The 17009-nt window shown below is 32.8% G+C and overlaps 1 protein-coding gene and 1 long non-coding RNA gene across 3 annotated transcripts in view; one reads left to right on the forward strand and one right to left on the reverse strand.

Moving 5' to 3' along the window:
- The window catches only part of LOC141449597 (alpha-tocopherol transfer protein-like), an 88407-nt gene extending 73099 nt beyond the window's left edge, over window positions 1-15308 (forward strand). For both annotated transcript variants that reach the window (XM_074119157.1, XM_074119158.1), the window contains 5 exons: window positions 9159-9316; window positions 9887-9987; window positions 11039-11149; window positions 11988-12090; window positions 14181-15308. In XM_074119157.1, coding sequence (XP_073975258.1) covers window positions 9159-9316; window positions 9887-9987; window positions 11039-11149; window positions 11988-12090; window positions 14181-14326 — 619 coding nt within the window. In that variant the 3' untranslated portion in view covers window positions 14327-15308. The remainder of the gene's footprint in view (window positions 1-9158; window positions 9317-9886; window positions 9988-11038; window positions 11150-11987; window positions 12091-14180) is intronic.
- A 357-nt stretch (window positions 15309-15665) lies between these two features.
- Window positions 15666-16761, reverse strand: LOC141449598 (uncharacterized). The gene is made up of 2 exons (XR_012455606.1): window positions 16232-16761; window positions 15666-16040 (listed from the first exon to the last, which is right to left on the reverse strand). It is a non-coding gene; the product is annotated as an uncharacterized lncRNA (long non-coding RNA).
- Window positions 16762-17009: the final 248 nt, after the last annotated feature.

The following is a 17009-nucleotide window of genomic DNA, read 5'->3' on the forward strand; positions in this document are numbered from 1 at the left end:
CCCTTAGATTTTCTCTTCTTAGGAGCTTCTTACAACTTACTGTCCGGTGATGGAACAAGATAACATTGTCGAGAGGACGGTAGTGCACTGAAAAATGCTCCGGGCGACAATATCCTTATATTTAATTAATTTTTAATTAAATAACAAAAAAATACCAACGTGCTATATACAGTCGAACCTCGCTTAGGCTGGAAACATAGTGGAGCGGCGAGCAAAGCGGCGATGATAGCGAAGAGCAAAGCGGCGAAATCAAACAGAAGTTAACATATGGGACCGCGCATAGTGGCGAGCAAAGCGAAGATAGAGCAACTCTATCTATTTCTAGTGTTTGTTTTCGCCGCTTTGCTCTTCATTATCATCGCCGCTTTGCTCGCCGCTCCACTATGTTTCCAGCCTTAACGAGCATAATTCGTTCCAGAACCTTACTCGTTAAGCGAAATACTCGTTAAGCGAAATACTCGTTAAGCGAAACAATTTTTTTCATTTAAATTAAAATAAAAGGGGACAATTGGTTCCATGCAAAAAAAATATTGATAAAATTTTTTTTTATAACATTTATTTCGAAAAAATTATATACATATGTACATATGATGTAATATAATATAAATTACATATATTAATTGAGATAAATATGTACATTCATAATTAATCCTTTTTAATTATAAACCCTATTCAACAAAAATGTCACGTGTCACCCAAGCCTTGTTATTGGCTTTCCACATTACATTTAGTTTGTTCTTGTGGATGTTGCATTTCTTAAAGGCTCGTGGAGTTTCCGAATGATACACCAGCAATGGTTTAATTTTCAAGTCACCGCTTGCATTAGCACAAAACAGCAACGTGAGGCGATCTTTCATGGGCTTGTGGCCGGGTAATGCTTTTTCTTCTTCTGTTATGTAGGTTCGCTTGGGCATTTTCTTCCAAAAGAGACCTGTCTCGTCACAGTTAAAAATTTGTTGTGGCAAGTAACCCTCGGAAATCAAAAGTTTTTTGAAGTCGCTGACGTAGTTCTCAGCTGCCTTCTTATCGGAACTTGCTGCTTCACCGTGCCTCATAACGCTGTGAATGCCGGTTCTTTTTTTGAATTTTTCAAACCACCCACGGCTTGCTTTAAATTCTTTTTCGTCTGTTGACGATCCTGGAGTTTTCGTAAGGAGATCAGTGAAAATTTTCACTTTGATCGTTCAACCCCTAGAACAATCTAAGCCTTTCTTCTCTGCCCAGGTCAACTTCGTTACAATATTTAAACACAAATGTCACTTATATGGACTTTCCCTATACACCACTCATTCGGTGAAGTTCGGTTTCGACTGTATCAGTGCATTAGATACGTGGAGAATATGAAACGCATATGCGTAAACAGGAATGACTAATCGAAGAATGCGCAGTTTTCGATGAGTCAGCGAAAACTGCGCAGTCAGCGAAATGTCATTAGAAAACTATCGTTATGCGAAACATCGCTCGCTATAAGAATCAATTTGTTTTACTCGTTATGCGAATTACTCGTTAAGCGAGGTGCTCGTTATGCGAGGTTCCACTGTATATCTGTGGCTTGGTGCAAGAAGTGCAAATGTCAAATTTTGGTAAAAATGAGTAAAAAATCTGTTTTGATATATTAACCATCAGAATTTTTCTTGCAAGGAGTGCCAAAGTCAATTTCAAAGTAGTAACTGAGTTACTAAAACTTACTAGTGCCAATGTCAAAATTTAGCATCAATATTTGGGGGGCCCTCCAGGTAAACCAAAGAGGACGTACTCTCGTAATCCTTTTTTTGAAATTGGCACTTCTTGCACTAAGCCATAGATATATATTTTTCAGCAATTTTGAGTTGCGTTTTGAACTCCTGCGATGTTTCATTAAATCTTTACGCATATCGTCATGGAAACAAGGCAGTCGTTTAATCTAATCGTAATTACCGGAAAAATTATTCGCAGTCGTGATATTAACTTTGAAAGTCCCGATCCTTTTTGCCTATTCCAAAGTAAATTATCTGTTAACTATTAAGTGATGAAATTACAATTTATACTTTTCCAAACAAGGTGTGACAATGAATCAGAATGTTATGGTACATTGAATATTCCGTACTAAAATTGTTTGTTATTCACTTAGGTACCAGACTTTAACACTTAGTAACCAACATACAGAGCCAGTTTCTAATCTCACCAAATAACCGGGAGCGGTGTAGAAAGCCATCTTTTGTAAAAGTTCAACTGGTTAAGTTTCAAGCTGGCCAATGAAAACACTGCCCTTATAAATACAATTGTTTCTTAAAGAAACCATAGGTATAATTTCAAGTAGCAATCCAGATCTAGTTAAAGTTTTTCTAAGTTAATAATACTCTTATAGATCTTATAACCTCTGTAGTGTTATAAAATAATGTGTGCGATTTCTTAAATGTCACCACTGTTTATTTAAAAGTTTTGTTTTTATTTTGTGTGCGTTAATGATAATCCTAAACTCAAATATCTGTAGAGAGCGAGTAGTCTGCATAAGAATTTACAATCAATATCAAATGATTGGCGTTGATGCCTGTTGACAGAAACTTCACTTTTTGTCTATTGCCTGACATGATAAATTGAATCTAAAGCGCGTTTGAAATTAAAAAAAAAAGCCAAATATAAAGCTTTTTTTCCTTTCACTGTTTTCAAAAAAAAGATGAGTGGAAAATGTCTTAAGTGTTCTATGCCATAGCTTAGCCGTAAGCAAGCTCAAGTGTAAGTCTAAAAATAAAAGCACAAGCCCCAGTAACTGTTATCATATGAATAAAAACTGCAAGTTAGTTTGGTTACAAGAAAATGATCGGCAAAAACGCTTGGAAAACGATTAATTACGCAGGATTTTCTCTTAGAAATTAAGGAATGTAAATAACATGTTCAGTAAAAGTGAAATAAAACATTATGAAAAATGTTTACGTAATATTACCTTACACGTATAAAGCGACATCACTTTAACACTTTTTCTGGACTAGTATGTCCAGTAGTGTTCTTCTAAGTATTCCACCCAGCACATCTTTAGTTTCTACGTCATTAAGTAAATCCATTCATTACAATTAATACATTGTAAATACTGACGAAAGTGCATCGTGAATGTTATTTCATTATTTCAATTTTGTAACCTAAAGTTGAAAGGACATCCAGTTAAAAATGAATTATAATTATCAGCACTTTTAAAACTCGAAGTATACTTAGTATTCTATAAGTTTTTGTAATTACTATCATTTTCGCTTCTCATTTTGACATAACGTGAAGAAAGCAGCTAACGTTTTATCCGGTCGATTCAGGTTTATTTGTTGCACATCTATATAATAGGTACATATACGAGGGGGTACCCAAAAATAACCGGAATTGCGTTGCCGTGCATGGAGCTTATGTAGTACGCATTTCTGCCGCTAGACGTGTATAGCGCAATTCCTTGCCAGTTCAGTCCTGCCTGTGTTGTCTGCCTGTCTTGTTCTGTTCATCTGCAGTGATTGTTTTTACCAGCGCTGTTTTGTTCTTTTTTCGTTTTTTATGATGGCAAGTTTAAGTGAACAACGTGCAGCTCTGAAATTTTGTTTTCTACTCGGCAAAAATGCTGCTGAAAGTGTTTTAATGTTGAAAACAGCTTACAAAGATGACGCTATGGGAAAAACTCAAGTATACGAGTGGTTTACTCGGTTTAAAAATGGCGACATGTCGATTGATGACAAACCTCGTTCTGGACGTCCATCAACTGCCCGAATCGACGAAAATGTTGAAAAAATTCGAGAGCTGGTGTTCACAGACCGTCGACAGACAATTGATCAACTGTCAGAGAGTAGTGGGTTATCTTGGAGCTCGGTTCAGCGAATTTTAACGGAAGATTTGGGGATGAAAAGGGTTGCTGCCAAGTTTGTTCCTCGAGTTCTGACTGACAATCAAAAAGAACATCGAGTTGAAACATGTCGTGCTTTGAAACAACAGCTTGAAACTGATCCAGACTTTCTGTCAAAGGTCATTACTGGTGATGAGTCATGGTGCTATGGTTATGACCCAGAAACAAAGCAACAGTCCAGCCAATGGAAGACGTCATCTTCACCCCGACCAAAAAAATGTCGTCAAGTCAAGTCAAACATCAAAACAATGCTGATTTGCTTTTTTGATGCCAAAGGCGTAGTCCATTCAGAGTTTGCCCCCCCAGGTCAGACCGTCAATCAAACCTTGTATTTGGAAGTTTTGAAAAGATTGCGCAATAGTGTTCGCCAAAAAAGACCCGATTTGTGGCAAACAGGAGACTGGTTCTTCCACCACGACAATGCACCTGCACACACAGCCATCTCTGTTACACAGTTTTTGGCTAAAAATGGCATGGTTCCGCTGCCCCACGCACCTTACTCGCCTGACCTGGCTCCGTGCGACTTTTTCTTATTTCCACGCATGAAAAAGGGCATGAAAGGTCACCGATTTGACAACATTGAAGAGGTCAAGAAAAAAACGAAGAAGGAGCTGTCAGCCATTTCTAAAGATGACTACAAAAAATGTTTCGAACAGTGGAAGCACCGGTGGGACAAATGTATTAGTTGTAATGGAGAGTATTTTGAAGGGGATAAGGTTGTTCTGTAAAAAATTTGTAAATAAATAGCTTTTAAAAAATAATTCCGGTTTTTTTTTGGGTACCCCCTCGTACATATAAGTTATAGTTTGTTATATTTTAATGTTAACTTCTCTTTCAATGATTGAGCAGATGCACAGAATTCTTGCAACGCCATCATAAGTGCACACGTGCGCATTTCCTAGAAACACCCTCCATGTCATGTTTGTATGTAACACATATTATATTCAAAGATCATAATTATAATTTAATTCTTATTGCACCTTCATAGAGTATGGACATTGGAGTTCCCTAATTGCTGTAGTTAAGTGAATATTAACTATCAATCAATTTTGTATTTCTTTATGGTTGTGTGTATTTAAAAATAAAGTTTTTAAAAACACAGTTGTTCAATAAAATAATATAACTTATATAAACACGCACGAACACACGGATTAGCTATGAGGTTAGCATACTGGACTCCCACGCGGAGGTCCCGGGTTCGAATCCAGCAGCTGACCCTTAGATTTTCTCTTCCTAGGAGCTTCTTACAGCTCACTGTCCGGTGATGGACAGTGTTGTCTGTAACGAGAGAACACTGTCCGGAGGCCGGCAGTGCACTGGAAAAAGCTCCGGGCGCTAATGACCTCAGCTGTTGATGCGCCAAAAAAAAAAAAAAAAAAAAAACGCACGAACACAACCTTGTGGCAAAATTTCAAAGCTATCGGTGAAGAACTTTCGGAGATTTTGAACAATTTTTATTTATATAATTTATAAGAAAAATTATAATATTTTAGGACGTAATGTCAAGAATATAATTTATGTCTACCAAAATCTTCGTTTGGCTTGGCATAATAAATTCAATGTTGAAAATGATTACAGCTTCAACTGTATTCAATACTGCGTTTTGTTACCTACATTTACCCCTGAATTCAATCTCCTCAGGTACCTCTCAAAAAATTAATTAAACTAATTAATTAACTAAAATGATTTGCCAATAGGTGAATTTGAAGTATTTATGCGGAAGTCGCAAAAACTTAATAATCTTTACGAAATAAAAGTACTAACTGTTTCTGAAGAGATGAAGGGCAAAGAGTAAGAAGTTTAAGTCATGCTTAATTTTTCAGGCGGGGCTTTACGTCCAACTACCATTTAGGTGTCGTGGACGGAGGCGATTAGCAATCATACTTTACTACAAAATTCTCATATTAAAATTAACTAGTTAAGCCAAAGACGTCAAACCAAATCTCTGTTTCGGTTCGTTTGACTTGTATACTCGTTGTGCAAAATATAAAATTGCCATTAACTATAAAAACCCGAAATTTTAATAAAATACAATAAGAATATTATTTGGTGGGATGTTTCCTTTATCTTACCAATAGAACTGCCAAGTATCTTATTCGGAGTGGGTGGTGGGAGCCAGCCAAATGATAAGTGGTTGGTACATGTTTGGTCTCCTCATTAGAGATTGGGAATTACGCCCACAAATAGAAGCTTTCAACCCTTGTCCAATGCCGTTTTTACCTTAGATAGAGGTTCAGACCTCAGTACGAGCATGATTTCATTTTGCACAGAATTCAAGGCTCTATTCTTCCTTTGTAAAAGCTCTTGCGTCCCTAGTTAACTAGGCAATTCATACGTGAAGCGATGCAAGATTTTGAAATGCACAGAATGCTCTATAATCTCAAGTCCCAGAGATTGCAGAAAAAGTGCTTGCAGTGACTATTACTACGTTGTTGTAAACTTTTGGTTGTTTTGCCCTGCGTTCGACACCCGTCATTGTCTGATTTTAATTCTGTGGGGAGTTTTTAAAATTAAATTCCGCGCTTAACTGGTTAAAATAAATCCAAGGCTTAGACCGGAAATCGGACCTAGTACCATAAAACATAAGTTTTGCACGTCTCGCCTCTAACGGCTCGGCTATCGTGGCGCCTTGTAACAAAAGTATTTGTAGCATATAAAATACAAAGGTAAAAGAGAACCCTACCCTCAACATATTGATTAAATAGTAGTTATTCATCTATCATATTTTGTTATTAGCGTACCTAATTTGAAACTAAATTTTTAACACAGTTATAATTCTATTCATAATTTCATAAGATGAAATCCCTCCTTATTCGAAATTTATTTCTAAGTAAACTTCTTCAACAAAAAATCTCTGCTGCCAATCTGATGTTGACAACAAAATAGTTTTTTCTTCCTTAGCATGTTTTCCTGAAAATAGTTTTTTAGGTTCTTCCTGTGTAATCTAATAATTATTTTGTCAAGCAACAGCTACCATGTTTAGCGGACTGAAACCGAACTAAAAAGGTGTTTTTACACTACACATGTATTCACTTTTCCATATTTGTTTTATTATTTTATTAAAAGAAAAAAAAATCAGTTTATCCTACAGAATAATCTAATGTTAATAAATAGTTATTTATTTAACAAGTGTGGAAAGTAGTACTTTTCCTCACGCGAGGCAGGGTTTGCACGCACGAGCGAGCGAAGCGATGCGAGTGCAAGTGCAAATTGCCGAGTGTGAGGAAAATACTTTACACTAGAGTTAAATATTATATTTTTTCTGCAACCATTTATTAACTAATAAAATTAAAAATTTCATTTTTACAGTCTACAAAAAGTAATTTATTTATTATAAACATTTATTGTTATATTACAATTATTTACATTACTTACGTATTTACATTACTTATTACATTTTCTGCTGTTTCTTTTATTGATGGAGGAGTGTTTTCTAAACAGGCATCACTAGAATCCATTTTAAATTTCTATAAGGTAACACTATAACCTTTTTAACTGTTATAATTAAAAATATCTAATTATTTATTAAAGTATTATTTTTATTTCTATATTCCTTTCAATTTTTATTTTATTTTTTAATTATTTAAATAAAATAAATTTAAATAAGCTTATTAGAGTTTTACAGAAAATATTTATGTTAATAACAAAACTTCTTATATCAAGGAAGCACAATAAAGTTTTTCCACTCACTTGTGCGGAAAGTGACACTAATGGGAATTTCCCCCCACTAGTGTGGGAAGTTGGGCATTACACAGCTGATTTTAATTGAGTAATGAGAACTTCCCTACATGGTTGCAGAAAAAATGTTTTTACTTTATTTGATACCATCCATTATCATATTGATACAGTAAAGAAAAATGTCCTTATTCAGGTGTGGAGTCAATTTTAAGCTAAGTTCCAGCTAGAAAGATATATTATTATTTATTTAAAAATGTATTCCTTCAATAATTGAATTTATTTTACTTAATAATAAAACGCTAGTTTACGTGAAACTCATTCAAAGTATGAGGCATATGATAAAATTAACATATTTATGCTAAAGTGGTCGACTGTGGCTAAAACAGTACTCCATTGTACCTTGGTGGTCATCCGAAAGACTGGTTTACTTTAAGAGTAGTTTTTTTTTTTTGGAAATTTTTCCAAAAAATGGTGTCGACAATTGTTTTTCAATTTTATATTCACATGGACTGATTGGTTTCATAAAAGTGAGATAGTCTGGATAGGAAACACTGAATGGAAGACAGCAGTATACTGAAATGGATAAGAGCTCTAATGGACACGGATTTTGATGCGCCTCGAATAAAAACCAGAAATACCATAAAAAAAATTAATAATAACATAATAAAAAGCGTTTTTATATTACCTTTAGCAACATTGGTAACCTTGTCTAAGATTCTTATTCCTAGTCCTTAAATAAAATAGCACTGAATTAGGAAATACATTTATTTATTAATAATTTAAAACTACATATTCACTTTGCAATTTCCATCACATTCATTTCCGTTTAATCCTAATTTTTAAGATCTTTAGGTCTGTTAATGGACAGCAGAATAATTTGTTGCATGAATTATGAGGATTCCTCTTTATACTTGGTGAATACTCCGTTAAATCGGGATTCTAATGAGTGCTGGTTCATATTTACAAACTTTAAAAGATATCAAAAATTAAATCTGAAAAAATTATTATGTTTGTTCTTAGAACACACCAATAATGTGTTGATTAAATTTTGCTTATGGCTTTTGTATTAGGTTTCTTCATTTTTTAACTCGCTTCATTTCACTAATCAGAAGAAAAACTGTACCACTCTGCCATCTAGCGATTAATTTTAGTAACTAATGCTACCTACAAACTCTGGATATATATGTAGCTCATTTCATGTTATGCTTGCACTATATTTAAATATTATTTCTTCTGAATAAAAAGTAATAAAAGGTCTATTTTTGCCGGTGGGCTTCACAGTCAAATAACTGATGAATAAAATGAATTTGTGCCCATACCAACATGAGAAAAATAATTAAAATTATTATGCATAATCAATCTGAGTACTTTGGGTTTCTTCTGACTGAACTTGTTCCTGAGCTACATTATTATTATTCCAGTGGCCTTAAGGGGAATTAAAACACCCTTAAGAATTTTAATGTTAAATAATTAACCCCAAATTTAAACTTTTAACAAGTGCTGTGTTCAATTTACTGCTTCTCTCATATTCAATTTAATAAATTTCTAAATTTAAGGACCTGCTTACTTCCTAATTACTTTTACAAATATTAGATTCTTATTTTGTAATCTTTTTTTTTTTTTACAGTGAACTTTCACCATTACCAAAGACATCGCCAGAAGGTTATAAAATATTACTTTATCGTTTGAAAGATAATGATCCCTCTAAATTCATTTTTCAAGAAGGAATGAGAGTTTTCTTCGCGTTCAATGATGTGAGAATCTCTGAAGATGGAATTGTTCCAGGTTAGAATAATGTTCTATGGAGTATCGTAGTTATGCTTAATGTACGTATTAGAAATTCACTATTGTAGCTTTATGTTGATTTATTGAATCCTTATCTGCATGTATATCTGCAAAATGTTGTTTATGCTTCAACTTAAACATTAGTAATCTTCTATAAATCATAGCACTTAAATGTATTCATTGAACAAATGAGAGACAGAGATATTTTTATAGTAAAAACAGTTCTCGTGAATTGAACGTTATAAATTTGGGAATTTAATCCGTGACGATTAAGAATTTTAAACATTAATCTTATTCTGGTCGTAATGAATAACTCATACCTTAAAAAGCCATTTTTTTTTCTTTTTGCAAATTTTCTTTGACTTTTTATGGGAGATCCATATACCTGTACCTATAATGAGGAATTTCGCTCTTAAACTGTAATAATTTAAAAATTAGGCCTCTTTCAAGAGAGGATTTTCCCTCCATTGAGCTCATGAATCATTGAGAGAAAATTCCACGTTGAATTATAGAGTCACTAATCTAATACTTTTATTTTCTAAATTTATCATTACGTTCTTTTTGTTTTAGGTTATATAGTTCTGTTTGACATGAAGGGCTGTACTCTTAGTCATCTTGCTAGAGTGTCCACTGTGATGTATCTAGTCAAAACATTTATGTTATACATACAGGTAAGATTTATTTGAAATTTAGCCATTATTTTTTAAGCAACGGGTTAAATAATCGAATAGTTATGATATAGTTAGGCTCTTAGATTTTCCCCTTCTGCTCACTGTCCGTGTTAACCGTAGCGTGAGAACGCTAGTCGGAGGACGCACTGAGAAGGCACTGGGTGCCAGTGGCCTTAGATGTTTATATTTTTATTTTTGTACAGCCATTTTGATATTATAAAACTACATTGTAATGAAGCCTATATTTTCTCACACACTTAACAAATATTTTATATAAAGTATAAACGTAAATAATGAGTGGATTTCAGTTATCATATCGTAGAAGGTTGGATTTTTTTTGTTGCTGTTTACGTTACTCTTTTAGTGCATTCGCTTCTTTTTAGTATATTTTTGAATATTAATCGATTTGATGAGTAATGCTCGAATCCTATCTGTACTTCAAAATGAAGCACATTAATACCATGTGTTATTCGTTGATACTATACACATTTATTGCAGTAGAACTGTAGAATTGCGTGTATAACCATTATTTATTTTGGTTGTTACCTTTCAATTTTTCTAATACTCTAATAAGCTGATTTTTTATATTGTAGAAATTCTGCAGAAGCAAATTATCTTGAAAAACATTAAATTACATTTCATGAGGGGGGTCCATGGATAAAAACCTGAAGTATAAATGATATCTCGATAATTTCTCTATTTGCTAGAGACATTAATTTCAACTAATTCTGCTTACCCTCCACATTACCTAGGATAAAACCTATCTCGTAATAAGTAGTGCTGAAATTATCAAACGTGTATTCTATTATTAAGGATCTTCATCAAATCCTGTTTCCCCACAGTTGAACTATTATTTTATACTCTTCAGTCATGAAGCTGTATTTAAGTAAGAAATTAGAAACAACAATTATGAATTTTAATACATGTTTTTAATTTATACACCATAATATTTAGACAAAAAATGAGTGCTTTATTTTTATTGTAATTTGCCTTATAATCAAATACTTTATCATTAACTTTTGGAATTGTGACAAAAATTCATTTTTTTCAGGATTGTCATCCAGTTCGATTGAAAGGTGTCCATGTATTGAATACAGCATCATTTATGGATAAAGTGCTCACCTTGATTAAGCCGTTAATGCAATCGGAATTAGTAAAACTGGTAAATTATTTTATATTTTTTGGATTGATTTGCAATATTCGTTATTTTGGGGAGATGTGTACATTATAACAGACTGAATAGGCTTAAATAAAAATAAATAAAGCCATAAACCAGTTGAGACGCTATTGAAGAAAAGCAATGCCAAGGCAATTTTACCTCTCAACCTAAAAAATGTGTAAATTGGAAAAGTTTAAACTTATAAGATCACAGTTTATCTGAAGTCTTAAATTGTACAGCATCGACTTTTATTTTATAATGAATTTTCCATTGATAAAAAATCTGAGATGAATGAGCTATTTTTACTTGTATTGGCGAATGAATTACATTTAATAGACTCTGAACATGTAAAAGCAGTAAACCCTATTTTGAATGACGATCATGGAAGATCCTTTATTGTTTATAAAGGTGTATATTTCTATTTAATTATACAATCTGTAATGTATTGACAAATAAAAGGCTACTTCTAGTACTATTTCTGTATGGAATAAAGTAGTTATGTTATTTTTAGGATTTATTTCTTTTTTAAAATTAATGTCGTGGAAATTACATGATTTTATTTGTATTTACCAGCTCTAAAAAAAAAAAAAAATACTAAGCTCGCCTACCATAAAATATTTTTATGGTTTGACAATAAGAAATTATTGTATGATTATTTCTGCGATTGTTTGATCAAATATGATGCAATAAAAATAATTTACAATATATATTTTAAGTAACATGTTTAAGACAGGTCTGATTTGATTTGACTGGGACGCATTTAGGTGTAGAAATAGGCGACAATTATTAGTTTTTAAATAACAATTGCAATTTTGGTATTATACATTTTAATGATTTTCAGTTGCACCTACACAGCAGTATGGATACACTTAAAAAGTTCGTTCCTCTTGAATTACTACCTGAAGAATATGGTGGTGACTGCAAATCTGGATCATTTCTTCATGGTATAAACATATAAATATAGTTTAATTACATTCTGGCTTTAAGCAGATTTACATAAAAATTTGTGTAAATATCAAATTCCCAGTAATGGCATGTACGAGGTGTGTTCAAAAAGTAACGGGAATTTTCGTTTTTTGAAAAAAATATTTATTTATTCATCTACATTAATATTGTCGCCTTCAAAGTAGTCCCCTTCGCATACAATACACTTGTGCCAGCGCTTTTTCCAATCCTCGAAACACTTCTGAAACTCGATCTTTGTGATAGCTTTCAGCTCTTTCAGCGATTCGCTTTTAATGTCATCTATGCTTGTAAAACGACGGCCTTTTAATGTTCTCTTTATGTTTGGAAATAGAAAAAAGTCACATGGAGCCATGTCTGGCGAATATGGAGGCTGGGGCATCGTTAAAGTTTTGTTTTTGGCCAAAAATTCACGAACAAGCAATGAAGTGTGAGCAGGTGCATTATCGTGGTGCAAAATCCATGAATTGTTTTGCCTCAAATCCGGGCGTTTTTTTCGGATTGCTTTACGCAATCGGCGTTGAACTTGTAGGTAGTACTCCTTATTGATTGTTTGACCTTGTGGCAAGAATTCATGATGCACTATGCCATTAAAATCGAAGAACACAGTGAGCATAACCTTCACATTCGACCGCACTTGTCGAGCCTTTTTCGGTCTTGGCGATCCAGAATGCCTCCACTGGGACGATTGAGCCTTAGTTTCGACATCATATCCGTAAACCCATGTTTCGTCACCTGTTATAACACGTTTCAGTAGATCCGCATCGTTGTCGACTTCATTGAGTGACTCTTGAGCAACTTCCATTCTCCGCTGTTTTTGTTCGAAATTCAACAATTTTGGAACAAATTTTGCTGCCACACGTTTCATACCCAAAACATCCGAAAAAATTTCATGGCATGAGCCAATTGATATGGCAACATCATCAGCGACTTCTCTGATTGTGATTCGGCGATCGTTCATAACCATTTCTTTCACTTTTTTCACGTTTTCATCGGTTGTTGATGTGCTTGGACGTCCAGGTCGTTCGTCATCTTCAACGTTTTCGCGGCCATCTTGGAAACGCTTATACCACTCGTAAATCCTTGTTTTACTCATAGCAGACTCACCATATGCCTTTATTAACATTTCACACACTTTATTTCATTTTTTACGCAAAATTTAATACAAATTTTTTGATCCATTTTTTTTAACAAACAAAAATCGCCAAGCTCGAAAAACACGTCTAACCTTAACGGCTGCCACTTAAGAAGTAAACAATGAATATTACTGAAAATTTTATCGTACTTCAGGGGCATGTGTACCAACATAATAAAAAAAAAATTTTTACAATCAGACTCTCCAAACCCGCGAAATTTAAAAATTCCCGTTACTTTTTGAACACACCTCGTAAAATCATTTGTCTTTCGTGTCTCTGTTGACACAATTCGACCATTTTAAGTTAATGGGTTGGCAACTAAGTCATTTCGGTTTTCACTCACAGGGAGCGGACCTTCATTGTTTTAATTAGTCGTGTTGGTGGCGTACTTTGCCTTATTATATAGTAAAGGTAATATTGAGGTTACTTTAGAAACAAGTTGTGCGTGCTTTTTCCAAAACCCTTACTTGTTGGTCCATTTCAAATGGAGTGCAGAAACGAACATTTTCGGCATATTTTACTTTTTTATTTCCGCAAAGGGAAAAAAGCTGCTGAACCTCACAAAGAGATATACCCCCGCCAAACTGGGTACAAACACAGACTGAATGCTCAAACTGCAATTTTGGTATATTAATTAGTGTTCTGTCTAATGGTCAGTACAGTCATTCTTCTCCTTAAAAGGGGAAACTAGCCCATTTTTAGGAAAATTATTCTCATCATAACATTTCGCTAAGATGTGAAGCGCCTTATGTTATCTCATTCAACAATGCTTATCATTGCTGACAAAACTTTGACATTTATATGCGAATAAGATATCTTTGCAGAAAAAAAATAGATAGAGAAAATGGATTTAAGAAAATTAATACAGAAGCTGGAAATTAAGAGTTTCATATTTATTTTAATATTTTACTAATTTTTTGTTTTTTAATTCGCAGAAGAACATTACAAGTTAATGAAGAGTGATTATTCAGTTTGGTTAAAAGAGAGTGGTGACCTCGTGGCAGATTTAAAAAAGAGACCACAAAAGAAGAAAATCACAGATAATATGCAAGGATCATTTAGAACGTTATCTATTGATTAGCAACTTTAAATTTAATTTTTCACATTTTTTATATCACACACAGAAATGAAATTAGAATATTTTTATTTTAATTTTAAACTTGTTTGTTATATATTTCATGTTACCGTCTAAATTTGAAAAACGTTTTCAGATTTAAGTGTACTGATACTGAAATAATGGAAGTGTACCAAAATTGTCAAGGTAGTAATGAATTACTTTTAAAAGTAGTTAAAGGAAGTGTTCCCTGGTTTAAAATTAAGACTATTGAAATAGTACCTGAGAAGGTTTTAACAAGTATTAATTGTTAATAATTATTAATAGTGAGTTAGTGATTGGAAGAATGTTAGTGCATAACATTGGAACCATTTAAGGTTTAACGTCAGTTATTTTTCATTTTAACAAACAAATAATAATAATAATAATGCCGATAGCGATATTCATGAAACAAAAGCCAGAATTGAAAAGCAAAGTTCCCTAGTGATCTCTTGAGATAATATGAAAGATGTGTGTCGTTTATTTTGAAATTTGTAGTAATTCATTTTAAGCCATATTTATTCATATATTTGGAAATATAACGTTACCAGAAACAATGTTCACCTTTGCTTTGTAAAATACAAATTATATCCCTAAAATAACAGTTTATTTTTCGTAATGTGTGATTAAAAATAAATTTATTGCTTTGGCAACTGTAGTACATAATTACTACAAAAAAAAAACTGCAATTAGTTTACTATTTTATGAGCACTATTTACACAAAAATACTTCATTTATTTCTTTCATTGTTTATTTTATCTAAGGATTCTCTCTTTATTACCTTCTATGTTAGCCATGTTGGGACGGTTTTGGTTAACTATGTATTCTGCGTTTATATCTAGCATCATTTACCTCTAAAGTACCTCAGTAATAAATAAACACTATTATTATTTTAATAACTACATTTTAAAATATATTATTGAGATTATTTTTTGTTAAGCATTAATATGAAATTATATTGTTAAAGTTTTGTTTTATTTTTTTATATTCAACCTGTTTTATTTTTGTTTAATTCTTTCATTTTGTAGAATTCATCCATTTTCTGGATATCTTACTACATCGCAGTAACAGGGAACCAATGGATTAGCACTCTACATGAAGTTCACATTCTGATTGATGACTCAATATGAAGCGGAGATTAATGGAGAGATTCTAATTTTTTCTAGTACCTCCCTCCTTCAGTCTTGTCCATTTTGCTTTATTGTGTTGAGCTTTTTAACATTTTATGTTCTAGCTATTTTTCTTCCTTTTTTCTCAAATGTTCCTTAAATTAAACTCTACCTCATAAGATATAAGATTCTTTCACTTCTTGGGGGACTAAGACAAAGTTTCTTGAGGATCTTCAAATCTCCTGTTCTTAAGAGAGAATTTATCTCCTTTTTTTTTTTTTAACTTTCCCTTTTTCTTAGTCAGATTTTATGCTTTGAGATTCTAAGATCGTTTGAAAAGAAACATTTGCCAACATAGTAATGATTTGCATTAAAAAACTATGAACGTATTATTTCCTTTCTAAGAGATTCAACATTATAGCTTAGAACAAAATATAGCAACAAATTAAGGGCAACATGTAATATTCATCACATTCAATGTAATTGTCTAAGCAGTGGAAGGTTCTTGAAAACAAACGTTGCTTAATATTTAAATTTTCTCTATGTTCCAATACTGATCATTTTAAATGGGGGTTTTTCTTAGAGCAAGAGACCTAAAGAAGAAGGAAAAAAACAAAAATTAAGTAGCTTCAAATGGAGATGTTTAAGATTGTTGGAGTGTGGATTCATATCGCAGAAATTCCGAGCTCATTTGCAGCTGGCTGCTCTCAGAATTGTCTCTTTGTTAGATTATAGAAATTTACTAATTTTAATTACAGGAAATGATAGAATTTCAGAAACTTACAGCAAGATAATTTTTTAGTCAAAAACTTTAGTATAATTTCAAAAGCTGCAAGTTTTAATATGAAAGTTCTTTCTAGAAATTGTTTTGCACTAAACATAAATTATAAACTTTAAATATACATTAAATTTACTTTAAATAAACATATGTGACCAATTATACCAAAAATTTTAATTGTTCATAATTATCTGAATTATATTGTTTTACAGATTGGGAATATAAAGAACCTAAATGTGTTTGGCTCGTTAAAAAATATCGTTAAAACTAATTTCTCTTTTTTTTTTTTTACGAATTCGGAAAATAGTTTTTAAATAAAAATAAATGTGAAAGCTGTACAAAACTCTTTTGGGATTGAAGTATTCTTGAGTTTGAGAATGTGGCTATCATAAGCCATTCTTTCATTCAGTATCTTTTATTACTACCTGTCTATCCATTTCAATTATGTAAACTCCTCATCCGCTCAATGCTCTGCTTCTTAGCCACTGCGCTCTAAAAAAGCAAAGCGCAGATATTTCCGGAGTTGCAATATGACTGCTCTGGACGTGACCGGTAAGTTCTACGACTGGGTTGTAATCACAGGAAATATAAAACAAGTATATAACTCTCTCTACATCCTTTGGCCTCTAGACCTTTTATACAATTGTTCTAAATCTTTGAAGGAGTATTGCAGAAAGCAGTTGAAGTCGCTTCTATTATGAGATCCAGTTTTTAGCTTAGTAGCTCTCTTGCCTGCGCCTGATGGCCTTCGTACCTGAGTCTAAAAACTGCATGCAAAAAATAT

The sequence above is a fragment of the Rhodnius prolixus genome, unplaced genomic scaffold (assembly GCF_049639745.1).
Source record: "Rhodnius prolixus isolate KJV_2025 unplaced genomic scaffold, Rpr scaffold_2, whole genome shotgun sequence".
NCBI lineage: Eukaryota > Metazoa > Arthropoda > Insecta > Hemiptera > Reduviidae > Rhodnius > Rhodnius prolixus.